Below are 27,727 nucleotides of genomic sequence, written 5' to 3'. Positions count from 1 at the left end.
TGGATTACCAAAGGAAAAATGAAAGTGAAAAGATCATGTGCCGCTGTAAAGTAAATTAGACAAAGGAAGAGATAAAGATCAGTAGATCACAATGGAAAGGAAATTTAGTCCATTAATCATTTAATTGTTGCGCTAAACATGCTCTTATAAGCTAAGGTGTAATTGAATTACAAAAGTGTCCAACTGCCAAAAGGGACATGCAACTCCCTCCAATGACTAGAGTCTTTTCTGATGGCTGATGAATTGCAATTTATTTTTTTGTCTTTTTTTTTATAACAATCAAATAAATAAAATTCGTGGAAAGAAATAATATGTCGAAATAAGATTAGTGAGAATAAATAATTGTCCTCTGAAATCAGTAAATTATTGAAAAGGAAACATCATTTAGTACCTACCCCATGTGATTTTGTCCGAAGACCATAAACCTCATCAAGTCAATTTCACTCTCCACACAAACCAAACGCTTCTGCTTGAGAAAACCCAGAGACTACATTGCAAATTGCGAACCCTTTCCTCACCCATCACCTTTCTTTCTTTGTTCTGACTTCTGATCCCATCTGATCTGCTTCACTTGAGATTTAACCATGGCTGAAAAACTTTATGGTGGACCTTACCTCTCTCCCTTGGTTAATACTGTTTTGGACAACATGTCTTCAATACTTGAAGATGACTCTGTCCTCTATGGAAACGACTCTTCCCTGGAGTTGCTTGGAAGGTTGCAGAATTGTCTGTATGATGTTGGACCTGTTCTTGATGATGCTGAGCTGAAGCAGTTCACTGACAAGAGAGTCAAGAAGTGGCTTCTTGATCTCCAAGATGCTCTCTATTTCGCTGATGACTTGCTCGACGAACTCTCAACTAAAGCCGCCATTGATGCCACTCAAAGGGAACCAGGTAACTCTTCCTCCTGGTCTCGTCTGGTTGATTCATATATTGAAGATAGTGGTGACTTGGAAAAAATAGTTCGAAGACTAGAGTCTGTTGTAGCAGGCAAAAATTATCTTCGTCTGAAGGAGAGTGCCAAAGTGGACATGTCATGGAGAATTCCATCCACATGTCTTGTTGAACCATCGGAGATATGTGGCAGGAAAGAAGACAAGGAGGCCATACTGAAACTGTTGTTGGATGATGATGATGCTGCTGATGGTGATTTATCTGTCATTCCCATTGTGGGCATGGGCGGAATAGGAAAGACTACTTTGGCCCAATTGCTTTACAATGACGATAAAATGAAAGGGAATTTTGATTTTCGAGGTTGGGTTTGTGTGTCCGAAGAGTTTGATGTCACTAAGGTCACCAAGACTATAATTGAGGCAATAACAAAGAGTCCTTGTAACTTGAATGATTTGAATTTACTTCAACAGGAATTAAAAGAAAAATTGTCAACGCGGAAATTCTTTGTTGTCTTGGATGACGCATGGAATGAGGATTATGAAGATTGGAATAGGCTTCTAAAACCTTTTCAGAATGGGGTTAAGGGGAGTAAAATTCTCATAACCACTAGAAGTAAAAATGTGGCTTCTGTGGTGCAAACTGTTTCACCTCATGAACTAAGTTTATTGTCTGAAGAAGATTGTTGGTCAGTGTTTTCAAAACATGCACGCCTTTCCACTGACTCCATAGAAAATCCAACTCTGAAAAAAGTTGGTAAAGATATTGTAAAGAAGTGTGATGGATTGCCCTTGGCAGCTCAAGCCCTCGGAGGCCTATTGCGTGGAAATTCTGATGTCGAGTATTGGAATCATATATTGAAGAGTGAGGTATGGAAATTCTCCAATGACAAGATAAAAGTTGTTCCGGCTTTAAGAATCAGTTATTACTATCTTCCTTCATGTCTGAAAGAGTGCTTTGTTTATTGCTCGTTGTATCCGAAGGATTATGAATTTGATAAAGATAAGCTCATGTTGTTGTGGATGGCTCAGAATTTTTTACAACCAACTGGGAGAAACACTTTAGAAGAAGTTGGTGATGAATATTTCGATGAATTAGTTGCGCGATCGTTTTTGCAACCTCATAGTATTGAGAAAAATAAATTTGTGATGCATGATCTCGTACATGATTTGGCAATGATGTTTGCGGGAGAATTCTATTTTAGAGCGGAAGAGCTTCAGAATGCAAGTGAGGTTGGTATTAAAACTCGTCATTTATCCCATAATGCTAAAGGCAATTATCCAATCTCAAAACTTTTGGGAGTTTGTGACAGAATAAAACATACAAGGACATTTCTTGAAATCAACTTGAACGAGTGGATTGCATTCAACATGGAAAACGCACCTTGCATCTTGTTGTCACATTTGAAGTACCTGAGAGCCTTGTCGTTCAAAGGCTTTCCTCTTGAGTCAGTACCTGATTCAATAGGCGAGTTGATTCATTTGCGTTACTTGGATCTGTCCGAGACCTACATTGTTACATTGCCAGAGTCATTGGGTAACCTGTATAACTTGCAGACCTTGAAGTTGTGTTGGTGTAGAAATCTGAAAATGCTACCTGTTTGCATGAAAGACCTTGTCAATTTGCGCCATCTTGATATTAGAGAAACTCGTGTGCACGTGATGCCGAAAGGCATGAGCCAGTTGAAAAATTTGCAGTTTTTAAGCAATTATGTTGTTGGGAAGCGTGAAGAGAACAAGATGACAGAATTGGGAGCACTTGCAGATCTACAGCAATCTATTTCCATTGCCGGTTTGGAGAATGTGGTGAACAGCAGTGAAGCTTGGATGGCAAGAATGTTTGATAAGGATGGCATTTGTTCTCTGAAGTTGAGTTGGTTGCCAGATGAAGATGAGAATATAGTTGATTCCCAAACAGAAAGAGATATACTCGACAAGTTACAACCTCACACTAATTTGAAAGAACTAGAAATCCGGGGTTACAGGGGTACAACATTTTCAGATTGGTTGGGAAGTTCTTCCTACCGCAACATCACATATGTATGGCTGGATGGTTGCAGGAATTGTTGTATGCTTCCTTCACTTGGACAATTGCCCTCTTTGAAGCACCTTACAATTTTAAATTTTGAAAGTGTGGAAATTGTGGGTGCTGAGTTTTACTTTTACCAGAACGATGAATCTTGTTTGGAGACTCCATTTTCAAAGCTTGAAAGTCTTTCGTTTTCATCAATGCCTTGCTGGAAGGAGTGGCGTTCAATGGAGTTCAATGCATTTCCTCGACTTAGGGAGCTTTACATAAGGAAGTGTCCCGTGTTGAGAGGAGATTTGCCAAATAACCTTCCATCTCTGCAATCACTTAAGATTGAGGAGTGCGATGAGCTGAGTTGTTGTGTTCCAAGGGCACCTGCGATTACCAGTCTTTCAATTTCAGGAAAGCATCAGGTGGGGTCCGTGGTGGAGGCCATTACCAACACGCAACTGACTTGCCTCACTTCTTTATCCATCTCAGGTTGTTCCTCCCACATATGGTTTCCTGTGAGTGCTATTCCCCCATCACTACAAGACTTGACGATATTCGATTGCAGAAAATTAGAATTCGAAATGGATGGCCAACACCACTCACTTCAGGAACTATACATACGTAGCAGCTGTGATTCACTTGCGTCCTTCTCCTTGTTGGATTCCTTTCCGAATCTCGTGCGTGTTGACATCAAGTACTGTGGAAACATGGAGTCTATTGTGGTGTCACGCTCTCTTTCAGGTCTCCGTTATTTATGGATCAAGCATTGTGGGAGTTTGAAATCCGTGTCGACGATATGGATGGCAGCACCTCAGCTAGAGCGTCTCTCATTAGTGGGTTGCCCAGAGATCGATTTGTGTGCTCCAGGGGTTCCACACCGTAGCCTCAGATATCTTTTCATCAGCTACTGCGAGAAACTAGTGAGCACTGCAGTATTCATGAATTCACAATTTCAAGGGCTTATTGATCTTTGGATTGAAGGTGAATGTGAGAGTGTGAAGTGTCTCCCAAAGGAAGGTTGGTTGCCTGCCTCCCTTCAGTCTCTCACACTGGAAGGCATTAAAAGTGTGGAGACGTTGGAATGCAACGGACTTGCCCACCTCACCTCCCTCCATGAATTATCTATTTATGGTTGTCCCAAGTTGGAGAATATGGAGGGTGAAAAGCTGCCTGCCTCTTTAAAACAACTCCGCATCAGTCATACCCCTTTGCTGGGTAAACGGTGCGAGATGAAGGACCCACAGCTTTGGCCCAAAATCTCCCACATCCCCACCATTCAAGTTGATGACAGATGGATTTGGTAATCCAACAACTTCAACAGGTAACTCTCTCTCTCTCTCTCACACACACACACACACACACAACGTTATTCTGTATTTCCCCAAATACATTTGTTTTCTGCACTAACATTTATACTCTGCATATAAAGTGACTCACTAGCTTTTCATTCTTCATCTGCTTTACAACGTTCTTACTCCACATTGTTCATCAAGAGTATTCATTCATTGCAGTACTCTTACATGCTTTGATACTTGCTTCAGACCCTTTGGCATGGGAGTTGGGACATGTTGAAATTAGGTTCTTCTTCCAACCTTGATTTAATATTCCTTTTGAATACTCAGAAAGAATGCTGTATCTTACAGTGCTTCATATGTTGCATACCATCAACTATGCAGCAAAGTATCGTATATTATTTTGATTTAATATTTGTTCTCTTTTCTTTCGTTTTATTGTTGGTGGATTCCTCAATAAGAGAATGACGTTAGTGGTAATTGAAAAAACTTAGAATCTTATATGATTGGCTCTAAATTCTTTTATATTTCGTTGAAGTGTGCTATTTCTTTGAGCCTTTTTTACCAAAAGAAAGTTCATGCAAGATAGTTGATTTATCTAAACAAAATTTACCATAGTTTATGGTTGAAAAATGAATTGTGCTTTTGTTTCTCTGATATGTAGATAAAGTGCAGATATAATCTAACTCCTCATTGCTGTTAGTGCTGTTAATTCATTGCACCATTCCTTACATGCACGGTTTCTATTCTCATGTAGTTTTTGTTTGGAGCTAGAGAGTACTTCTTGTGTGCCAGATGTAAGGGTGGTATTTTCAGTGGTGTTATGAACTATTAAACACCTGAATTGCATTACTTCTTTCATGTATTTCTTTTTTTTTCCCCAACTTTTGCTGCTGACAACTTATACATTGAAGTTTATTATAACATTGACTGCTTTTTCTTTTGTTCTGTTGATAAGATGATGAAATCTACCGTGGGGGAAGTGTACAGTATACCCTTGAAGGACACAGCTCATATGGGAAACAGTTCAATATTCACTTATCCAAAGGCAGAACTGAGATTGAGGCTGCTGATAGCCAAAGAAGGGAGTGCTCTGATATAGGCATCGCAATTGGTGCAACAATTTGAAGTTCTTTATGAGGTTCAAGATCCTTGAGAATGCCAAACGGACACGACACTCTCAAGGAGAATAGAAGTCGCGCTGCTACTCCTTCTAAAGAAGTGGCTAGGAATCAGTAAAGAAACTTAGATCTCCATTTGATCTGAGTTTGAATTACAAACATTGTTCACTCACTGTTTGTGGTGTATGCTTTCCTTTCCTTTAAGTACTTCATAGTTCTTATGTTAGTAAGTAATGCGTGATTAGTTGTAACATGGAAAGGGATAACTTAGTTGTAATTGAAGAAGAGAGTATTCAATAAATAGTAGATATTTTTGGCCCCAGTCCTATTCCCTGATGGCAATGCCGAAGGGGGATAGAGGCTGGTCCCTAACCAGGCACTTGATGGCTATGCCGGAGAGTCCTTGGTTGGGGGGTTATTTTTAAAAAAAAGAATAAAAGGTGTAAGATGGAAAGATGTTTATGGTTAACAAGAAGTCAAGAATGAAGAATTACTTCTTCCAGTGGCTTAATTGTGGTTTATTTGGCCATGTTCTTTGTTTTCTTTTATGCACTGGAAATAAGTAAGATTGCCTACTTTTCCTTAAAATTATTATACTTGATCAACTGAATGTGTGGTGAGACACCAAAAAGAGAAAAAAAACCGAATGTGTGGCGAAAACCTGCAAATCTTTTTTGGGTTATGATTATAATAAATTCTCTTATTCTAACATAAAAAAACCATTTAGTTTCTAAATTTAAAAAGAATGGTTAGAAAAGATCTTATTTACATGATGAAGTTACGGGTGCTGAAAACTACGACATAAAAACAAAAGGAAGAGTTAAGAGAATGAAGTGGGAAAATCTTATTGAAGATAAAATATTAAGGGTATCATGTCAATGGTTTTATACATTTAGATATAAGAGATTTTGTAAGTGCTCTACAAGTATTTGAATATGTCAAAAAGGTATATCATTTTTCTTTTATAGGAAATATTTAGTAAATGATACTTTGTGCTAATTTTGACCTGATATTTTTCCCATTCACATAACTATTCTGAAGTTATGGAAGGATGATTCAGATTAACTGAGGCACCTTTGGAAATTTTATGGATACAGTTAATACATACTGTTTCAAAGAAAATTGTGATCAAAATGTAAAAAATTAAGACACTACTATGTGCTATCAAGTATAGTGACTGATTGCATGTTTTAAACTCGGACTCTATTGGTCTTCATTTCTTGCTTTGATATTTGATTTTGTATTCTCTCTTGCTTAAATGCATAATGTTTATGTTAAAGCTCCTTCTTTTCTGCCAATTCGCATGGAAGGTATGGAAAAGTGGGTTAGTGAGTACCACTAATAACACAGTTGAAAACTTTTTCTCATGTGCTTCTATAATTTGTAAACCACCTAATCTTCTTCAATGGCCTCATTTTATTCTTTTGCAAATTAGGATCCTTAAAATCTCACAATATGTACTATACAAGTGTTTCTTTTTTTATTCATGGAATTGGAAGAGAAGAATGAGGCAAAGAAGCAGTTTGTAACAGATCAAATCATATGCAGATTAGAGAAGAAATTATACTGTTTCCAGGTCTTAGATCATCCATTGATTTTATGGAGGTATGAGCTATGTCATTTTCCCTCATATTGCAAAACACTTATACTGTAACTTGTTCAATCACCGTAAGAAAACAACAACAACAAAATCTTCGCCAACTAGCCTTATTTCTATTGTGCTTTTCTAATTACCTCCAATCAAATTTATAGTTGCATCTTTGCTCGTGTTAATTTTAGACTTTTAGTACACAACATGAGAAAGAGATAACAGAATCAGGAATAATTATGCATTTTTTTTGGCAAGAAAGAAGAAAAAGGAGAAAACAAAGGCTAACAGTAATATGCACTTGTGTGAATTGATATGAAATGTGTAATATAAGGATATAAAACCAGAACAATCTCCTTTTACAATGAAGTTTCTCATGAAATGTAAGAAAATGTAGATAAAATATTGTCTCTCTTATAAAAAAAAGAGTAAAAGCTATTGTGCCTTATTTTTATATATGATTAGGATAATCTGAAACTTTTTCACATATTCTAAAGAATTTTTTTTTTCTATTGTTTTCCCATGAAATTTAAAAAAAACAAAAAACAGTGGAAATAAAAGTAGAAATTGGAAATACACGATTGAAATTTGGCTTTTCATTTGATTGGATTTTCCTGCATCTTGAATGTGTTTCTCAAGCAGGGTTCGAGAAGAAGTCACCAGTTATAGATACCATGCTGCTTAGGTTGCTTGGTTGGTATAGAACACTTGCACGAGGCATAATACAGTTAACTAAGATTAAGTTGGTCATAATTATTGGTGGGTGAAGTTGTTAAAAACTTTTGTTACTTGTTTTGGAAATGCTTGGACATAGTGCTGAAAAATATGGGAAAAATTCTAGTAAACAGCCTCTTAAAGTCTTAATAAACTTTTACAGTGATTCAATATGTGCAGTTAGTCGGCTACAGTGAAATAAAACCATAACAGAACAAAGAAAGCCACAAGCGAAAATATCTACTTAAAAATTGAAGGAAATATCACTCTATTGGCTATTGTATATAGTGGACCATGCACTTTATGAAAGCACTCAAACATGTCACTGGTTTTGAGGAAGAAAGCAAGAAGCATTATGTGAATATGTCTAGAAGACCGATAACCTTTTCAAGTCAATTTACTTTTGCTACAAAAAATATTATCAGTGGACAATATACTTCACTTGCTGCATCTATTTCCTTACTCTTTTTGAGATTAACCGAGTTTACTGCAAACTACATCCATTTCCTTTTACCTTTCTCATTTTCCTCTGATCTTATCACTTGATCTTGAGAAACATGGCTGCAGCACTTGTGGGTGGAGCTGTTCTGTCTTCCATCTTTAATGTTGTTTTTGACAGGATGTCCTCACCTGAAGTTGCAACTGGATCAAAGGGAAGAAGCTTACCCAGAAGCTGCTTGAGAGGTTGAAGACTACTCTTTATGCTGTTCAAGCCTTTCTCATCGATGCTGAGCAGAAGCAGATCAAGGAGAGAGCTGTCAAGGACTGGCTCGATAGTCTCAAAGATGCTATGTATGTCGCCGATGACTTGCTGGATGAAGTCTTCACCAGAGCTGCCACTCAGAAGGATCCAGGTACCTTCTTCTCTCGTTTTCTCAATTTGCAAGATAGGGAGATAGCAAACAGGAGAGGATAGAGTCCATTGTGAAGCAAAAAGAGACTCTTGGTCTTAGAGAGATTCCTAAGGAGAACATGTCATGGAGGATCACAACATCTCTCGTTGATGGGCTTCATCCAACTATCATTACATTCATCTATAGTAACTTGAATTTTGTAAAGATGAATCTACAGCAAAACTCATCCAGTCTCCACCAAGGGAACTTTCTTAAAGGATCAAAGTAAAGGTATATTCTAACTCATCACTGCTGTTATTGCTCTTAATGTGTCATATCATTCCTTACATGCGTGGTTTGCATTCTCATATAGTTTTCCTGTGGAGCCAAAGAGATAACTTCAGTGGTCATTGAAATATGCAAGGGTGGCATTTTCGGTGGTGTCATGAACATGTAAGCACCCGCATTGCCTCACTTCTTTCTTGTATATTTGTTCAATTTTTGCCGCTGAATTCTGATATTACAATATGGACGGCTTTTTCTCTTGTTCTGTTGATAAGATGATGAAATCTACCATGGGGTAATTATACGGCATCCCTTGAAGGACGCAGCTCATATGGGGAACTCAATTCAACATTGCTCATCCGAAGGCAGAACTGATAGATGGAGGCTGCTGATGAGCAATGGCAGGCGTGATCAGATATAATGGGAAGTTCTTCATGAAGTTCAAGGTCATTGCGACTGCCATTAAGAAACCTGATATCATGGTCACTGAGATCCCCATTTGATCTGAGTTTGAATTATGAATGTTTCTTCACTTTCTGATTGTGGTGTATAATTTGTGGTCTATCCTTTCGTTTGAGTACTTCATATGTCAGTAAGTAATGTGTGATTAAGTGTAAGATGGAAAGGGCTACCTTAGTTGCACTTGATGAACAGAATATTCAATCATAGATGTTTTTGTCCCCAGTCCTATTCCTTGATGGCAATGCCAAGGGGGATAGCGGCTAGTCCGTGACCAAGGCCTTGATGGCTATGCCGGAGAGTCCTTGGTTGAGGGGTTACTTAGTAAACCTTCCAAGTTAAATTGTAGAAAAATAATTCATTTTTATCCGAATTTATTGTGGAAGGACCTAAACTTCTTCCCAAACTATTCTTATAATTTCGGTTTGAAACTTTGACTAATTCCTCTAGATTAGTCACAACTTTCAGTCACAAATAAACATTTTCAAAGACATTGATGTGCCTATGATAAAATCTAGCATGCATTTTGGTGTTGTGAACATGCTAAATCAGAATCAATATATACAAGTTTGGACAGTAACATATCAATGTAGTCCTCTTTATAATTTGAGCATTCATCCAATATCACCCTTCATGCAAAATCTAAGCGCTTTCTTCCAATCCAGCGCTTGTTTTGCTTGGATCAATGATCTCATGCTCTGGATTGAAGCTTCATGAACCACAACGAAAGATACACCAAGAAACGGTAGCCGAAAACATGGCTATGAAAGCAGCTACCTCTGTCATACCACTGTCAATTTCGATCCCATTTACAACTGGAGTTAGGTGTTCATAATGCACCTTTAGTGACGAAGTTAACAGAATGGTGTAACGTCCTGATTTTTTTTAAAACATTTTACATTTTATTTCTTTTATTTCTATCCAACCCTCCAATTTTATCAAAATTTCTACACTACCCATATTTCTTTTACCAAACCCTAACCTTAATTCCCAAATTAAACCCCCTAACATAGGGGTGAGCACGAGTAGCGGGTACCCGATTACCCGTCCGAACCCGAATCGAACTAATTAAATTGGTTCTGAAACCAACGAGTAATTGGGTCCAATCCAAACCAAACCGATGACTTTTGTTAGTGATTGGTTCGGGTATCGGTTTTATGGGTGCAGAACCCGAACCAACCCACGAACCCGATCATATATTAATTAAATAAAAAAATAAAAAATATATATAGCTTTTCTATTAGACAATAATTATTCATTATTAATATGTTTGGATTTTAATGAGTTTAGTTTTTAATGTATTTAGTATTTAACATGTTTGGATTATTTCTATTGATGTTATATGTTTATTGTACTTGTTTAATTTTAAGATAAAAATTTGATTTTTTTTATGAATTTCAAAGTCACCGGGTACCCAATTACCAAAACCGAACTAATCCATTCTTAATCGGTTTGGTTTGGTTCGGGTACATATAAAAAAAATACAAATCCAAATCAAACCGAACCAATTATATTTTGATCGATTCGGTTCTAATTTTACCATAAAACCAAACCGACCCGTGCTCACCCCTAAACTAACACTCATTCTATCCCATACACCCCAAGGCCCCAACCCCACGGACAGAAGACAAAACAAAAAGAGAGGAAGAGGAAGGAGAGGGGGAGTGATGGAGAAAGGAAGAAGAGAAGAGGGGAAGAGAGAGGACGTGATGGCCAGAGAGAGAGAGAGTAGTGCAGCTGCCGTCACTGTTGGGGATGTCGCGGTGGTTGCTGTCGTCACTGAAGGAGCTCGTCGCTGAGCTGCTGTGTCGCCGCCGGAAGAAAGCTCGTCCATGCTCTATCCTCCATTCTTCCTCCACTGGAGCCTTCCGCCACTACCCTTGCCCTTTGAAAATGTCGGTAGGAAGCGTTTCGCACCTCTTTCAGTTCTGTTTTACCACCATTCTAGCCTGGTTAATGGTTGCTTGTTCTGTTTTGTCTTTGCTACTGTTTTACCACAGTTGTTGATGTTGTTGTCGTTGCTCTGCCTTTAGCTGTTGTCGCTTCTGTTCTGTTGTGCTCCTGTTCAGTGTTTTGCTTGCCTATCAGAGCTGCCGCTGCCCAGTCCAAAATTTGCGCACTTTCGTACCCTTTAGTTTGGTGCTCTGAGTTTCGTCTCTCCGTTTGTGAGTAGACTTTACATTTATAATTATAATTGTTTGGTTTTACATCCATAATTATTTTGATATATGGTGCGTTGAATTTAGTTATACTTACAAAGATTACTATCAAAGGATTTTAAATTAGTTTTAATAATCGATTTATTAGAACTAAATATTTATCATTGTTAAGCTCATTTTAATATGCACATGAGACTATATGTTTTTATGAGATTATATGTACGCTTGAAGAAGTTTTATATTACTTTAAGACATTTGATTTTACTCGAATATGTATTTTTGAAACATTGAAGTATTTGTTGGTACTCGCTTATTTTGAAATTGTGAAATATATTTAAAATCCGTTAAGATAGAGAAAATATGATTGACTATGATTTGGATGAGAAAGTATTATTTTATTTATTTTATTTTATTTGATACCTCATGTTTGAAAGACCGAAGAATTTGTTATATTCGAAATTATATGTTTTGAATTGGTTTGGGAGGTTTGTATTAGAAAACCGTAGTTAATGGCAGTTATGACGTTAACCTAGATGCATACCTCAGGGCCGTTGCTAGCCTAACGTGTAGGCCACATGTTGGATCTATTATTCCGTACGAACACACGAGAGGAAAAGGCTACCCTTAGAGGTGGAGCCGCCCAAGTGTAGACTATTTGATTTGATTTCTGTATGAGAACTCCCTTATCGATTCACTTATTTATATAAATTATTATTTTCTAAATAAAATTATTTTTATGATAATGTTTATATGTTCTCATGTCGATTTTAAATGTATTGTCTAGTCACTGAGTTGCAAAACTCATCCTGTATTTTTAAAAATATTTTTCAGGAATAAATATTTGATTATGTGAGCCTTTCTATTCAAGAGTAATGATCTGCAATGGGTATCTATTCTTTGTTGAGTTATTACTTATTAGACGTCATCTGCTCCATATGTCACAGGCAGGATCCATCCATATTTACTTATTTTATTTTTTATTAAAAATATGTAATTATTCATTCTAGAAAGTGTAAATTTATCAAAAAAATATTTGTAGCCTTATTTATCTTATATTCGAATCTGTTAGGCTTGTTAGGGGACTATTTTCTTCAGCGCCAGTCATGGTTCATTTTGGACCGTGACAAATGGTGTGAGTAAATATCTTATTTTCTTGATGAAGATTAAGGTGTTGGAAACTAAAGAAGAGTTAACAGAATGGAGTGTAAATTTCATTGTATGATTTAAAATCAAAATCAAGTTTATCATGACAAGTTTTAAAAATACTAAAAAACATCTAAGTTTCAGTTTTAACTCTTTAATTTTGCAACATCAGTATGCAACATGCAAGATAGAAGAGTAACTAACAAGCAGAGATATCTCTAAGATCAAGTTTAGTGCACAGATGAATAAAATGGGAACAACTATTGGTGGTTAACATTGATGGAAGTTTCCAACACTTATTTTCGAAATCTTTAAACTGAGCATAAAAAAAACCGAAGGAAATGTGAAGAAAAACTTCCTGCAGAAGCATCCTATTGGATATGGACCATTTTTTATGGGAGTAGGTGAAGTCAAGTTTTTATGTTTAATAAGATATCAGCCTACCTCATATATTCTTCTTTCCAATAATAAAAATTCGTTGAATTGTTTTATTTTATCGAAAACAGACAAAGAATCATTAAGAAAATAAGTAGCTCTGAAAAATGCATCATACCCTAGATTTCATCCTCTATTTCATATTATAGTTTGCCAGTTCACCAAGGCACTTGTACATTTTCCTCTTCCAAGTCACTTTATTATTTATACTTTATAGTCATTCCTTTTTATTTTGTTAGGCATGAATGTCAACATTTTTTGTTCATGAGACACAACATGAGTAAGCACTATATTTGAATACTCTTTTTTACTTTGTCTGACATACTTAACAGTACTTGCATTGTTTCATATCTTTTGTCCTAGCTTGACCTTCATGTCATTGGTGTTTTTTCTCTACTATTAAAAAAAGGGTTAAATTTAATAATAAGAGGCAATTTTGAGATAAATTAGCAAGAAGTAGAACTAAAGAATTATGAGAAACTAAGGAAGTTGAAAGAATGAAGATTGAAGAGTGAAAGATTTCCTAATGATAAAAAAAAATGCATATAAATTTGCTGCCAATTTACTGGTATCAAATAACATAAATTGCAACACACTATTAACTGTCTCAACTTGTTACTGACACAGATATATCTCTTTTATCTAACATCAAGTTTAGTATAAACTTAAGCAATTAAACTTGCATTGCACTGTTTAAATAAAGGTCCAAGATAGATAAATGGGCACACTTATTGGTGAGTAAAGTTGTTCAAAAGTTTCCACTGCTCGTTTTTCTTGGATAGAGTACTGAAAAATAGAAAGAAATGAGAAGGAAACACCCTCTCAGAATAAAATTAGATTAGATTAAGATATAGTAGTGGACTTGGAACATTGTGTCTTCGGAGTAGGTGAAGTCAAGCTCTTATATTAAAAAATAATCATCGGCAATATCTTTGTCCAACAAGAGGGAAATTTCTATGAATTATTTTATAACCACTTGCCTTGAAGATCAATGATCTTTAGGTTAATATCAGCATACCACAATATACTTCACTAACGACCTGCAAATGTTTCCTTACTCTTGTTGACATTGACCGAGTTTATTGCAAACTAAACCCATTTCCTTTTGCCTTTCTCAGTTTCTTTTTTTTTTTTCCTCGTCTTATCACTTGAACTTGAGATCATGGCTGCAGCACTTGTGGGTGGAGCTGTTCTGTCTTCCATTTTTAATGTTGTTTTTGACAGGATGTCCTCACCTGAAGTTGCCAATTGGATCAAAGGGAAGAAGCTTACCCAGAAACTGCTTGAAAGGTTGAAGACTACTCTTTATGCTGTTCAAGCCTTTCTCAGTGATGCTGAGCAGAAGCAGATCAAGGAGAGAGCTGTCAAGGACTGGCTCGATAGTCTCAAAGATGCTATGTATGTTGCTGATGACTTGCTTGATGAAGTCTTCACCAAAGCTGCCACTCAGAAGGATCCAGGTACCTTCTCTCGTTTTTTCAATTTGCAAGATAGGGAGATAGCAAACAGGATGGAAGAAATAATTGAGAGGATAGAGTCTATTGTGAAGCAAAAAGACACTCTTGGTCTTAGAGAGATTCCTAAGGAGAACATGTCATGGAGGATCACAACATCTCTAGTTGAAAGATCTAATATATATGGAAGGGAAAAAGACAAGGAGGCCATAGTGAAATTGTTGTTGGATGATGATATATCTGTGATTCCCATTGTGGGCATGGGCGGAATAGGAAAGACTACTTTGGCCCAATTGGTTTACAATGACAATAAAGTGCAGAAGAACTTTGATGTTCAGGGTTGGGTTTGTGTGTCCGAAGAGTTTGATGTTATTAAGGTCACCAAGACTATAATTGAGGCAATAACTTCAAGTTCTTGTAACTTGAATGATTTGAATTTACTTCAACATGAGTTAAAGGAAAGATTATCCAAACGAAAGTTCTTTGTGGTTTTGGACGATGCATGGAATGAAAACTATGGTAGCTGGAATAGGCTTCTAAAACCTTTTCAGAATGGGGTTAAGGGGAGCAAAATTCTCATAACTACTAGAAGTACAAAGGTGGCTTCTGCGGCACAGACTATTTCGTCTTATGAACTAAGCTTATTGTCAGATGAAGATTGCTGGTTAATATTTTCAAAACATGCACGTCTTTCCACTTACTCTATGGAGAATCCAACTTTGGAAAAGCTTGGCAGAGATATTGTAAAGAAGTGTCATGGCTTGCCCTTGGCAGCTCAAGCACTAGGAGGCTTGTTGCGCGGAAATTCTGATGTCGAGGATTGGAATCGTATATTGAAGAGCGAGATTTGGGAATTTTCTGAAGACAAAAGCGAACTCATTCCAGCATTAAGAATCAGTTATTACTATCTTCCTTCATGTCTGAAGGAGTGCTTTGTTTATTGCTCATTGTATCCGAAGGATTATAAATTTGATAAAGATGAGCTCATCTTGTTATGGATGGCTCAGAATTTTTTACAACCAGTTGGGAAAAAGACCCCAGAAGAAGTTGGTGATGAATATTTCGATGAATTAGTTGCGAGATCATTATTGCAACCTCATAGTACTGAGGAAAATAATTTTGTGATGCATGATCTTGTGCATGATTTGGCAATGATGTTTGCGGGAGAATTCTATTTTAGAGCGGAAGAGCTTCAGAATGCAGTTGAGGTTGATATTAAAACGCGTCATTTGTCCCATAATGCTAAAGGCAATTATCCAATCTCAAAACTGTTGGGGGTTTGTGACAGAATAAAACATACAAGGACATTTCTTGCAATCAATTTGTGGCCATGGATCCCATTTAACATGGAAAACACACCTTATATCTTGTTGTCACGGTTGAAGTACCTTAGAGCTTTGTCGTTGAAACGCTTTCCTCTTGAGTCAGTCCCTGGTTCAATAGGTGAGTTGATTCATTTGCGTTACTTGGATCTCTCTTGGACCGACATTGTGACATTGCCGGAGTCATTGGGTAACCTGTACAACTTGCAGACCTTGAAGTTGCGTTTCTGTATGCAACTGACAATGCTACCTGTTGGCATGGAAGACCTTGTAAATTTGCGGCATCTTGATATTAGAGGGACTGATCGGTTGCAAGAGATGCCGAAAGGTATGAGCAAGTTGAAAAATTTGCAGTTTTTAAGCGACTATGTTGTTGGGAAGCGTGAAGAAAACAATATCACAGAATTGGGAGCACTTGCAAATCTACAGCAATCAATTTCCATTGCCAAATTGGAGAATGTGGTGAACAGCAGTGAAGCTTCGATGGCAAGAATGTCTAACAAGGATGGCATTAGGTCTTTGGAGTTGAGTTGGTCGCCAGATGAAGATGAGAATGAAGTTGATTCCCAAATAGAAAGAGATATACTCGACAAGTTAAAACCTCATTGTAATTTGAAAGAACTAGAAATCCGGGGTTATAGGGGTACAACCTTTCCAGATTGGTTGGGACATTCTTCCTACTGCAACATCACCACAATAACACTGTATGGTTGCAGGAATTGTTGTATGCTTCCTTCACTTGGACAATTGCCCTCTTTGAAGCACCTAACAATTTTAAATTTTGAAAGTGTGGAAATTGTGGGTGCTGAGTTTTACTTTTACCAGAACGATGAATTTTGTTTGGAGACTCCATTTCCAAAGCTTGAAACTCTTTGGTTTTCATCAATGCCTTGCTGGAAGGAGTGGCGTTCAATGGAGTTGAATGCATTTCCTCGACTTAGGGAGCTTACCATATGGAAGTGTCCGATGTTGAGAGGAGATTTGCCGAATCACCTACCTTCTTTGGAATCACTTGAGATTGAGGCTCCTGCGATTTCCACTCTTTCAATTTCAGGAAAGCATCCAGTGGGGTCCGTGGTGGAGGCCATTACGAACACGCAACTGACTTGCCTCACTTCTTTACGCATCTCAGATTGTTCCTCCCACATATGGTTTCCTGTGAGTGCTATCCCTCCATCACTACGAGACTTGATGATTCAGGGTTGTAGAGAATTAGAATTCCAAATGGATGGCCAACACCACTCACTTAAGGAACTACGCATACGTAGCAGTTGTGATTCAGTTGCATCCTTCTCGTTGTTGGATTCCTTTCCAAATCTCGTGCATGTTCAAATCAAGAAATGTGAAAAGATGGAGTGTATTGTGGTGTCACGCTCTCTCTCGTCTCTCCGATATCTATGGATCAAGCATTGTGGGAGTATGAAATCCGTGTCGACGATATGGATTGCAGCACCTCAGCTAGAGTGTCTCTCACTAGTGGGTTGCCCCAGGGTCGATTTGTTTGCTCCAGGGGTTCCACACCGTAGCCTCAGATTTCTTGGAATCAGCTACTGCGAGAAACTAGTGAGCACTGCAGCATTCATGAATTCCCAATTTCACGGGCTAACTAGTCTTCGTATTGCGGGTGAATGTGAGAGTGTGAAGTCCCTCCCAAAGGAAGGTTGGTTGCCTGCCTCCCTTCAGTCTCTCACACTGGATCGCATTCAAAGTGTGGAGACGTTGGAATGCAAGGGACTTGCCCACCTCACCTCCCTCCATGAATTATGTATTTTTCGTTGTCCCAAGTTGGAGAATATGGAGGGTGAAAAGCTGCCTACCTCTCTAAAACAACTCTGCATCAGTGATAGCCCTTTGCTGGGTAAACGGTGCGAGATGAAGGACCCACAGCTTTGGCCCAAAATCTCCCACATCCCCACCATTCAAGTTGATGACAGATGGATTTGGTAATCCAACAACTTCAACAGGTAACTCTCTCTCTCTCTCTCTCTCTCTCTCTCTCTCTCACACACACACACACACACACAACGTTATTCTGTATTTCCCCAAATACATTTGTTTTCTGCACTAACATTTATACTCTGCATATAAAGTGACTCACTAGTTTTTTATTCTTCATCTTCTTTACAACGTTCTTACTCTACGTTCTTGTTATTGTCTTATATCATTCCTTACCAACACAGCTAACATTTTGTACATTCTCATACAGCTTATCCATGGAGCCAAGAAGATAAAGTCTGCACCTAAAGTTTTGCTTTTGATGCATCAAGACTATTCACTCATTGCAGTATTCTTCCTATTGAAGTTGTTTGTTTGTTCTTCCTCTTGTATGTTTTTATAGAGATGGATCTTTCTAAAATATTAACTTGTTTGAGTTTTGTACTATCATTTTTATTTCACCTTTGTATATAAGTTTTTCATTTTAAGATATTTCTTGGATTTTTTTATATTTTTTCTTTTGTAGTTTCTTGATTGATATGTGATATTCGTCTGAAAAAATTACTATTTTTTAAAAAAAATAGGAACTTTATTTAAATAAACAATATTTATTTTTTGAATAAGAATTTTTTTCTAGAATTTGCAAATCATATTTTTTGGCATAATTATAGGAAAAGGTTATATGTAATTTTTTTTTACCTATTTTTTATTAATAGTTTTGTGTTTGATTATTTGGTAGATAGAATAAAATACAAATTTACAAAGCAATAATGAATAGCATATTGAAATAACTATAAGAGACTTGAAGATATAATTAAGCCAAATAATAGTAATAATGTAAGAGTTTATAAAATATGTATAATTAGATAAAATTATTGATAACTGATGAAAACTTTTATGATTATTATTATTATGACACTTTTAATGCACACATATTTACTGCATTTAATCTGTATTTTATGTTTCAATTGAATAATTATGAAAGAATGGTTGGTTGGTTACTATCTATTATCATCTATTTAAAACTACTGACATGGCATTATAAGACTCAAATGTGAATTAAGCGAATGTGATTAACCAAACTTTAATCATGCTCATTCGGACTCCGATCAACATAATTACTGTGTCCTTATACAAGTTTGGACAGTAACACATCAATGTAGTCTTCTTTATAATTTGAGCATTCATCCAATATCACTCTTCACGAAAAATGGAAGCACTTTCTTTCAATCTAGGCTACTGCTTGTTATGCTTGGATCAATGATATCATGCTCCGGATTGAAGCTTCATGTGCCACATCGAAAGATATGCCAAGAAATGGTAGCCGAAAACCATGGCTATCAGAGCAGCTACCTCTGTCAAACCACCGTCAATTTTGATAGCAGCAGTTAGTAGGTGAGGTAGTTGAAAGACACGTACCAAATCCAAGAAATGAATATGGGAACTCTGCTAAAATTTAGGATCAAGTGTTAGTTTCTTCTGCTAGTAGTTTGATCAATTTATAGATAGAAATTAGAATTTTTGGTCTAAAAAAATTCGAAACATTTGGTTTTGGACTATACCATTAGTTTGTTTTTGTTAATTACTAACATAGCAGACTTAAATCCAACTAAAGCTTTTAACAAAGACAAACATACTTTACCCTTAAATTTATTATATAAGAAATAGATATCGATTTTTTTATGATACAAATATCTATATTCTACCACCAAAAACAGGAGAAGCAAAGTCTACTTATTATGATTTATGACTCGAATGTGATTAATTAAATGAACTCTGCTAGGAAGATAATGAAAAATCTTGAAGTACAATGAATTTTGAATTTGGCCCAATACAAAAAAAAAAAACTCAAACAATTATTTCAAAAAATTAATCATCTCAACCTTAATTTACCAAAGAAATTTACCCAAATACTCTCGTCTCCCAAAACCGGCTGCTATCCCACCCTCATCTATCATTGCATTAGAAACTTGTTCATTGTATATATTTAAATTGAATCAAACAAAATAACAAAAAAGTCAAGTTGGCCGAAAATATACACAACACCATGAAACGAAGCACTGGCCTTCTTAATATCTTCAATCTGATACACCACATCCACCGGAGGCAACCCACCAAATTTCAAATCATCGTACACGTGACACCATTCCCACGACCGCCGCGTTGGTAGGCTGCATGACAGATGCAACGTGCGCAAAAAGGGTGTCTTCGTCGGACGTTCCCGGAAAACTGGGCGGCGTATGGTGGTGATCTTTGCGGCTTCAGTGTGGACTGCGGAGAGATTGAAAGAGACTGCCGGAGAGAAAGAAACTGTAGAACATTCTTCGCACGTGTAAAAATGGAAAAATACGTAACTTTTCCGTAACCAAATCCTTATTTTTTTAAAATTTAAAATTAAAAATGATTAAGAATTAATTAAATTAATTATTAACTGATTATAATTTCAATTTTACCCTATTGTAGGTACACTAAAAATTTATTGCCTCAATCAACATATTACTGTGTCCTTGTATACAAGTTTAAGTTTGGACAGTAACACATCGACGTAGTCCTCTTTATAATTTGAGCATTCATCCAATGTTCACGAAAAATGGAAGCACTTTCTTTCAATCCAGACTACTGCTTGTTATGCTTGGATCAATGATCTCATGCTCCGGATTGAAGCTTCATGCGCCGCAACGAAAGATACACCAAGAAACGGTAGCCAAAAACCATGGCAATCAGAGCAGCTACCTCTGTCAAACCACTGTCAATTTTTATCCCATTTACAACAGGAGTTAGGTGTTCATATTGCACCCTTAGCAGCAGTTTCTAGGTGTGGTAGTTGAAAGACATGTACCGAATCCAAGAAATGAATATGGGAACTCTGCCGAAATTCAGGATCAAGTGTTAGTTTCTTCTGCTAGTAGCTTGCTCAATTTATACATAGAAATTAGAATTTTTGGTCTAAAAAAATTCGAGACACTAATGTTGGAAGAGCTTACCTCTATAGTGGATTAACCCAACTTAATCAAGGTCAATCAGATTTCAGTGTAATAATTAAATTTATGTGGATAATATTATTGAAAATAACACAAGCTGTTGAAAGAAAGAGACCACCTGATGGGACAATATGATTAACATTTTGATGCATTAATAGGATCAAATAACATAAATTTCGACAAACTATTTAACTGCCTCAACTTAGTTTAGTATAAAGTATAAACTTCAAGCAATCAAAGTTGCATTGCACTATTTATTTATTTATTTTTGAAGTGTGAGATGAATAGATGGCCACAATTATTGGTGGGTGAAGTTGTTAAAAAATTCCATTACTTGTTTCGAAAAGTCTTGGCCAGAGTGAATAAAACCAAAACAGAACAGACAAGGCCACAAACAAAATTATCTACTTAATAATTGAAGCAAATATCACCCTATTGGCTATTAGATGCAGTGGACCATACATTTCATGAAAGCAAGAAGCATCATCTGAACTTGTCCCGAAGACCAATAACTATAAACATTTCAAGTCAATTCACTGCCTACCTGCAACAGTTTCCTTACTCCTTTTGAGATTAACCGAGTTTACAGCAAATTACATCCATTTCCTTTTGCCTTTCTCAGTTTCCTCAGATCTTATCACTTGATCTTGAGAAACATGGCTGCAACACTTGTAGGTGGAGCTGTTCTGTCTTCCATTTTTAATGTTGTTTTTGACAGGATGTCCTCACCTGAATTTGCCAACTGGATCAAAGGGAAGAAGCTTACCCAGAATCTGCTTGAAAGGTTGAAGACCAATCTTTATGCTGTTCAAGCCTTTCTTAATGATGCTGAGCAGAAGCAGATCAAGGAGAGAGCTGTCAAGGACTGGCTCGATAGTCTCAAAGATGCTATGTATGTTGCTGATGACTTGCTGGATGAAGTCTTCACCAAAGCTGCCACTCAGAAGGATCCAGGTACCTTCTTCTCTCGTTTTCTCAATTTGCAAGATAGGGAGATAGCAAACAGGACGGAGGAAATAATTGATAGGATAGAGTCTATTGTGAAGCAAAAAGACACTCTTGGTCTTAGAGAGATTCCTAAGGAGAACATGTCATGGAGGATCACAACATCTCTAGTTGAAAGATCCAACATATATGGCAGGGAAGAAGACAAGGAGGCCATAGTGAAGTTGTTGTTGGATATTGATGACACTGGTGATGGTGATATATCTGTGATTTCCATTGTGGGCATGGGAGGAATAGGAAAGACTACTTTGGCCCAATTGATTTACAATGACGATAAAGTGAAGGAGAATTTCGTCTTTCGATGTTGGGTTTGTGTGTCTGAAGAATTTGATGTTATTAAGGTCACCAAGACTATAGTTGAGGCAATAACGGAGAGTCCTTGTAAGTTGAATGATTTGAATTTACTTCAACATGAGTTAAAAAAGAGTTTATCCAAAGGGAAATTCTTTGTTGTTTTGGACGATGCATGGGAAGGAAATTATGGTAGTTGGAATAGGCTTCTAAAACCTTTTCAGAATGGGGTTAAGGGGAGCAAAATTCTCATAACTACTAGAAGTACAAAGGTGGCTTCTGCGGCACAGACTATTTCGTCTCGTGAACTAAGTTTATTGTCGGATGAAGATTGCTGGTTAATATTCTCAAAACATGCACGTCTTTCCACTTACTCTATGGAGAATCCAATTTTGGAAAAGATCGGCAGAGATATTGTAAAGAAGTGTCGTGGCTTGCCCTTGGCAGCTCAAGCACTAGGAGGCTTATTGCATGGAAATTCTGATGTCGAGCATTGGAATCGTATATTGAAGAGTGAGATATGGGAATTGTCCGAAGATGAGAGCGAACTCATTCCAGCATTAAGAATTAGTTACTACTATCTTCCTTCATGTCTGAAAGATTGTTTTGTTTATTGTTCGTTGTATCCGAAGGATTATGAATTTGATAAAGATGAATTGATCTTGTTATGGATGGCTCAGAATTTTTTACAACCAGTTGGGAAAAAGACTCCAGAAGAAGTTGGTGATAAATATTTTGATGAATTAATTGCGAGATCATTTTTGCAACCTCATAGTACTTGGGAAAATAAATTTGTGATGCATGATCTTGTGCATGATTTGGCAATGATGTTTGCTGGAGAATTCTATTTTAGAGCGGAAGAGCTTGAGAATGCAGTTGAGGTTGATACTAAAACTCGTCATTTGTCCCACAATGCTAAAGGCAATTATCCAATCTCAAAACTGTTGGGAGTTTGTGACAGAATAAAACATACAAGGACATTTCTTGAATTCAATTTGAAGTCATGGATCCCATTTAACATGGAAAACGCACCTTGTATCTTGTTGTCACATTTAAAGTACCTGAGAGCCTTGTCGTTCAATAGCTTTCCTCTTGAGTTAGTACCTGATTCAATAGGTGAGTTGATTCATCTGCGTTACTTGGATCTCTCTTGGACGGACATTGTGGCATTGCCAGAGTCATTGGGTAACCTATACAATTTGCAGACCTTGAAGTTGTATTCCTGTAGTAATCTGAAAATGCTACCTGTTGGCATGAAAGACCTTATAAATTTGCGCCATCTTGATGTTAGAGATACTCCTTTGCATGAGATGCCGAAGAGCATGAGCAAGTTGAAAAATTTGCAGTTTTTAAGCGACTATGTTGTGGGGAAGCGTGAAGAGAACAAGATCACAGAATTGGGAGCACTTGCAAATCTACAGCTATCAATTTCCATTGCCAAATTGGAGAATGTGGTGAACAGCAGTGAAGCTTCGATGGCAAGAATGTCTGATAAGGATGGCATTAGCTCTTTGATCTTGAGGTGGTCATCAGATAAAGATGAGAACACAGCTGATTCTCAAATAGAAAGAGATATACTTGACAAGTTACGACCTCACACTAATTTGAAAGAGTTATATATCTATGGTTACAGGGGTACAACATTTCCAGATTGGGTGGGACATTCTTCCTATTACAGCATCACCGAAATAACACTGGGTGATTTCTCTTTGGGTGGTTGTCGGAATTGTTGTATGCTTCCTTCACTTGGACAAATGCCCTCGTTGAAGCACCTATCAATTTCAGATTTTGAAAGTCTAGAAAGTGTGGGTGCTGAGTTATACTTTAACCAGAATGGTGAATCTTGTTTGGAGACACCACCATTCCCAATGCTTGAAACTCTTTCGTTTTATTCAATGCCTTGCTGGAAGGAGTGGCGTTCATTGGAGTTCAATGCATTCCCGAGACTTAGGGAGCTTACCATAATTAGGTGTCCGATGTTGAGAGGAGATTTGCCCAGTCAACTACCATCTTTGCAATCACTTCAGATTTTTAATTGCAAGCAGCTGAGTTGTTGTGTTCCAAGGGCTCCTTCGATTACGAATCTTTCAATTTCAGGAAAGCATCTAGTGGAGTCGGGGGTAGAGGCCATAACGCACATGCAACTGAGTTGCCTGACGTCTTTGCGCATCTCAGGTTATTCCTCCCACATATGGTTTCCTGTGAGTGCTATTCCCGCATCACTACAAAAGCTGACGATTCAGGATTGCAGAGAATTAGAATTTGAAATGGATGGGCAACATCACTCGCTGCAGATACTATCAATAGAGAGCAGCTGTGATTCACTTACATCCTTCTCGTTGTTGGATGCCTTTCCAAATCTCGTGCGTGTTTATATCAGCAAGTGTGAAAAGATGGAGTGTATTGTGGTGTCACGCTCTCTTTCATCTCTCCGTGATTTAAATATCATTGAGTGTAGGAGTTTGAAGTCCGTGTCAACGCTATGGATGGCAGCACCTCAGCTAGAGCATCTCACACTACGGGAATGCCCAGAGATCGAGTTGTCAGCAACAGGGGATCCAAACCGTAGCCTCAGATCTCTTGAGTTCAGCTACAGCGAGAAACTAGTGAGTAGTGCATTATTCGTGAATTCTCAATTTCACGGGCTTACTAGTCTTTGTATTTGGGGTGAATGTGAGAGTGTGAAGTGCCTCACAAAGGAAGGTTGGTTGCCTGCCTCCCTTGAGTCTCTCACACTGCTAAGCATGAAAAGTGTGGAGACGTTGGAATGCAAGGGACTTGCACACCTCACCTCCCTCCAAAAATTGACTATTGCTGAATGTCCCAAGTTGGAGAACATTGACGGAGAAAAGCTGCCTGTCTCTCTAATACAACTCTTCATAAATGAAAGTCCTTTGTTGGCTAAACAGTGCGAGATGAAGGACCCACAGCTTTGGCCCAAAGTTTCCCACATCCCTGCCATTCAAGTTGATTACAGATGGATTTGGTAATCCAACTTCAACAGGTAACTGTTTATCTCTCTCACCACGTTGTTCTCTATTGCCCAAATACATTTGCTTTTTGCACTAAGATTTATACGCTGTATATAAAGTGATTCACTAGTTTTCCATTCTTCGTCTGCGTTACAATATTCATACTCTTCATTCTTATTAATGTCTTGTATCATTCATCACCAACACAGCTAACGTTTTATGCATTCTCATACAGCTTATCCATGGACCCAACAAGATAAAGGTCTGCAGTTAAAGTTTTGCTTTTGATGCATCAAGACTATTCAATCATTGCATGGAGTTGGGAGATGATGACATTGGGTGCTTCTTCCAAGCTTGATTCGGAAATTCCTTTTGAATATTCAGCTACAATGTGGTCGGAGGTATCTTCCAGTGCTTCATATGTTGCATGCCATGAACTATGCAGCGAAGTATCATATATTATTTTAATTTAATATTTTGTTCTCTTTTCTTTTGTTTTATTGTTGACGGATTCTTCAAAAAGAAAATGACACTAGTAGTAATTGCAAAGGCTTTAAATCTTTTATATTGGTTGAAGTAAGCTATTTTTTTCAGCCTCTAATGATGATTTTCCACCCAAGGAAAGTTCACGCAAGATCATTGATTTATTTAAAACAAAATTTACATGAATTTACAGCTAAGCTCGTCCAGTCTCCACAAAAAGAACTTTCTTACTGGATCAAAGATTCAAAGTAAAGGTATATTCTAACTCATCACTGCTGTTATTGCTCTTACTGTGTCATTCCATTCCTTACATGCATGGTTTACATTCTCATATAGCTTTCCTGTAGAGCCAAGGAGATAACTTCTGTGGTCAAGGACTTGCTTTTGCTTTTGATTCATGCAATCATGTACAGTCATTGAAATACGCAAGGGTGGCATTTTTGGTGGTGTCATGAACACGTAAGCACCCGCATTGCCTCACTTCTTTCTTGTATATTTTTCCAATAGAATGCTGATATTATGATACTGACAGCTTTTTCTATTGTTCTGTTAATAAGATGATGACAAGCAAAGAAGCGCATCATCAGATATAATGGGAAGTTCTTTATGAAGTTCAAGGTCCTTGAGAATGCCAAATGGAAATTCTCCTGGAGAATAGGAGTCAAAGAAGTGGTTAAGAAACCTGATATTATGGTCACTGAGATCTCCATTTGATCCGAGTTTGAATTACAAATGTTCTTCACTCACTGATTGTGGTGTATAATTTGTTTTCTATCCTTTCGTTTGAGTACTTCATATGTCAATAAGTAATGCGTGATTAAGTGTAAGATGGAAAGGGCTAACTTAGTTATACTGGACATAGTATTCAAATTTCAAATAGATGTTTTAGGCCCCAGTCTTATTCTTTGATGGCAAAGCCGAAGAGGGATAGAGGCTGGTCCTTCACCAAGGCCTTGATGGCCATGTCGGAGAGACCTTGGTTGAGGGGTTACTTTGCTGGGGGGAAAAATGTAAAAGATGGGAAGATGTATATTTTCAACTTAAGTTGTTCTTGTAACACAGCATGAGTAAACTCTATTTATTGTGTATTTCTATCAAAATGAAGCAAGTAATGTAAATGGTTAACAAGAATGAATAATCACTTCTTATGGTGGTTTAATTGCAGCATATTTAGCCATGGTCTCTGTTCTCTTTTATGCACTGGAACACTAGTAGGAAATAAGTATGTCATAGTTTGGTCCACAAGGCACCACCATGAGGCTTAATTGTACATATAAGTAAATAGATGAGGCCTGATTATATAATCAAAGTCAACAAACTTGACATTTGATGCATAATTGTATTGACAACCTAATACGATATACTATATATTGTAAATCTATTATCTCACCAAATGCTTGCTTTTGCAAGGTATAACTGAAAAATAGTGATATTATTCTTTATTTTAAAAAAAATCAGTCAATTAAACATCAGAGAGATAATAGCAATGAGTTTTATATAATTAGTTTCTTCTTTTTATCCATCAATGTAAAAGGAGCAAGAAAGAAAGAGAAAAGACTCAATTAGTAATTACAAAAATAATTCATGTACATAAATTCTATCAAAATTTATTGTGAAAGGACCTAAACTTCTGACCAAATCATAGCTATGATTTTGGTTTGAAACTTTGACTAAGTGTAGCAACAAACAGTTAACACTCCTAACTCCACTAGATTAGTCACAAGTTTCAGTCAATTACACATTTTCAGAGACTTAAAACAGTTTCCAAAAAACAAAAGTCTGAATACTACAAAGACATTGATGTGCCTATTATAAAATCTAGCATGCAATTTGGTGTTTTGTACATGCTAATTTATAATCAATATACAATTTTGGACAGTAACCCATCAATGTAGTCTTCTTTATAATTTGAGCATTCATCCAATATCACTCTTCATGCAAAATGGAAGCACTTTCTTCCTGTCCAGGATACTTCTTGTTATGCCTGGAACAATGATTTCATGCTCCAGATTGAAGCTTCATCCGCCGCAAGGAAAGATAAGCCAAGAACCGGTAGCCGAAAACCATGGCTATTAGAGCAGCTACTTCTGTCAAACCACTGTCAATTTTGATCCCATTTACAACTGGAGTTAGTTGTTCATATTGCACCTTCAGCAGCAGTTTGTAGGTGTGGTAGTTGAAAGACATGTACCAAATCCAAGAAATGAATATGGGAACTCTGCTAAAATTGAGGATCAAGTGTTAGTTTCTTCTGCTTGTAGATTGCTCAATTTATACATAGAATTTTTGGTCTAAAAAAATTCGAAATATTTTGTTTTGGACTATACCACTAGTCTGTTTTTGTT

At 37.1% G+C, this 27,727-nt stretch overlaps 4 protein-coding genes and 1 long non-coding RNA gene across 15 annotated transcripts in view; all 5 read left to right on the top strand.

Moving 5' to 3' along the window:
* The first annotated feature begins 100 nt into the window (after positions 1-100).
* On the top strand, positions 101-5,834 carry LOC112728698 (putative disease resistance RPP13-like protein 1). 3 transcript variants are annotated; one of them, XR_011868968.1, is made up of 3 exons: positions 101-4,231; positions 4,452-4,488; positions 5,161-5,834. XR_011868968.1 is itself a non-coding variant. In XM_025778956.2 (2 exons), the coding sequence occupies exon 1, from the start codon at positions 585-587 to the stop codon at positions 4,212-4,214; it is 3,630 nt and encodes a 1,209-aa protein (XP_025634741.1). In that variant the 5' UTR covers positions 101-584; the 3' UTR covers positions 4,215-4,231; positions 5,161-5,834. The 3 variants fall into 3 exon arrangements, 1 of the variants encoding a protein (XP_025634741.1); XR_003166296.2 differs by having other exon boundaries at positions 4,422-4,488; XM_025778956.2 differs by lacking the exon at positions 4,452-4,488.
* A 1,009-nt stretch (positions 5,835-6,843) lies between these two features.
* Positions 6,844-27,727, top strand: part of LOC112728706 (prolycopene isomerase, chloroplastic) — a 66,815-nt gene continuing 45,931 nt past the window's right edge. The window contains exon 1 of one of the 2 annotated variants that reach the window (XR_011868971.1): positions 6,844-6,928. Coding sequence is in view for 1 of the 2 variants with exons in the window: in XM_072209970.1 (XP_072066071.1) it covers positions 6,866-6,928 (63 nt within the window). In the remaining variant the exon portion in view is untranslated. The remainder of the gene's footprint in view (positions 6,929-27,727) is intronic. The other variant, XM_072209970.1, reaches the window with a different exon arrangement.
* Positions 7,215-9,620, top strand: LOC112728708 (uncharacterized). The gene is made up of 3 exons (XR_003166302.3): positions 7,215-8,749; positions 8,832-8,911; positions 9,019-9,620. It is a non-coding gene; the product is annotated as an uncharacterized lncRNA (long non-coding RNA).
* The window catches only part of LOC112728696 (putative disease resistance RPP13-like protein 1), a 57,875-nt gene continuing 40,921 nt past the window's right edge, over positions 10,774-27,727 (top strand). The window contains exons 1-4 of one of the 5 annotated variants that reach the window (XM_025778954.3): positions 10,774-11,097; positions 11,203-11,367; positions 14,164-17,679; positions 17,922-18,159. In XM_025778954.3, coding sequence (XP_025634739.1) covers positions 14,165-17,662 — 3,498 coding nt within the window. In that variant the 5' untranslated portion in view covers positions 10,774-11,097; positions 11,203-11,367; position 14,164 and the 3' untranslated portion in view covers positions 17,663-17,679; positions 17,922-18,159. Of the gene's footprint in view, positions 11,102-11,202; positions 11,368-12,192; positions 17,680-17,921; positions 18,160-27,727 lie in introns of those variants that run through there. The other 4 variants (XM_029290947.2, XR_003812797.2, XM_072209965.1 and 1 more) reach the window with 4 other exon arrangements.
* On the top strand, positions 20,155-26,549 carry LOC112728704 (putative disease resistance RPP13-like protein 1). Of its 4 annotated transcripts, none has more exons than XM_072209963.1 (6): positions 20,155-24,533; positions 24,837-24,931; positions 25,135-25,300; positions 25,576-25,636; positions 25,730-25,841; positions 25,940-26,549. In XM_072209963.1, the coding sequence occupies exons 1-2, from the start codon at positions 21,288-21,290 to the stop codon at positions 24,915-24,917; spliced, it is 3,327 nt and encodes a 1,108-aa protein (XP_072066064.1). In that variant the 5' UTR covers positions 20,155-21,287; the 3' UTR covers positions 24,918-24,931; positions 25,135-25,300; positions 25,576-25,636; positions 25,730-25,841; positions 25,940-26,549. The 4 variants fall into 4 exon arrangements, with proteins under 4 accessions (XP_072066064.1, XP_029146783.1, XP_029146782.1 ...); XM_029290950.2 differs by having other exon boundaries at positions 25,719-25,841; XM_029290949.2 differs by having other exon boundaries at positions 20,155-24,931.

This window comes from Arachis hypogaea, chromosome 12 (genome assembly GCF_003086295.3).
Source record: "Arachis hypogaea cultivar Tifrunner chromosome 12, arahy.Tifrunner.gnm2.J5K5, whole genome shotgun sequence".
NCBI lineage: Eukaryota > Viridiplantae > Streptophyta > Magnoliopsida > Fabales > Fabaceae > Arachis > Arachis hypogaea.
The sequence above is the reverse complement of the archived record's forward strand: the minus strand, read 5'-3'. Positions and strand labels throughout refer to the sequence as shown.

Coding starts and splice junctions, on each gene's coding strand:
- LOC112728698 (XM_025778956.2), top strand. CDS start 585: ATGGCTGAAAAACTTTATGGTGGACCTTACCTCTCTCCCTTGGTTAAT.
- LOC112728704 (XM_029290949.2), top strand. CDS start 21,288: ATGGCTGCAACACTTGTAGGTGGAGCTGTTCTGTCTTCCATTTTTAAT.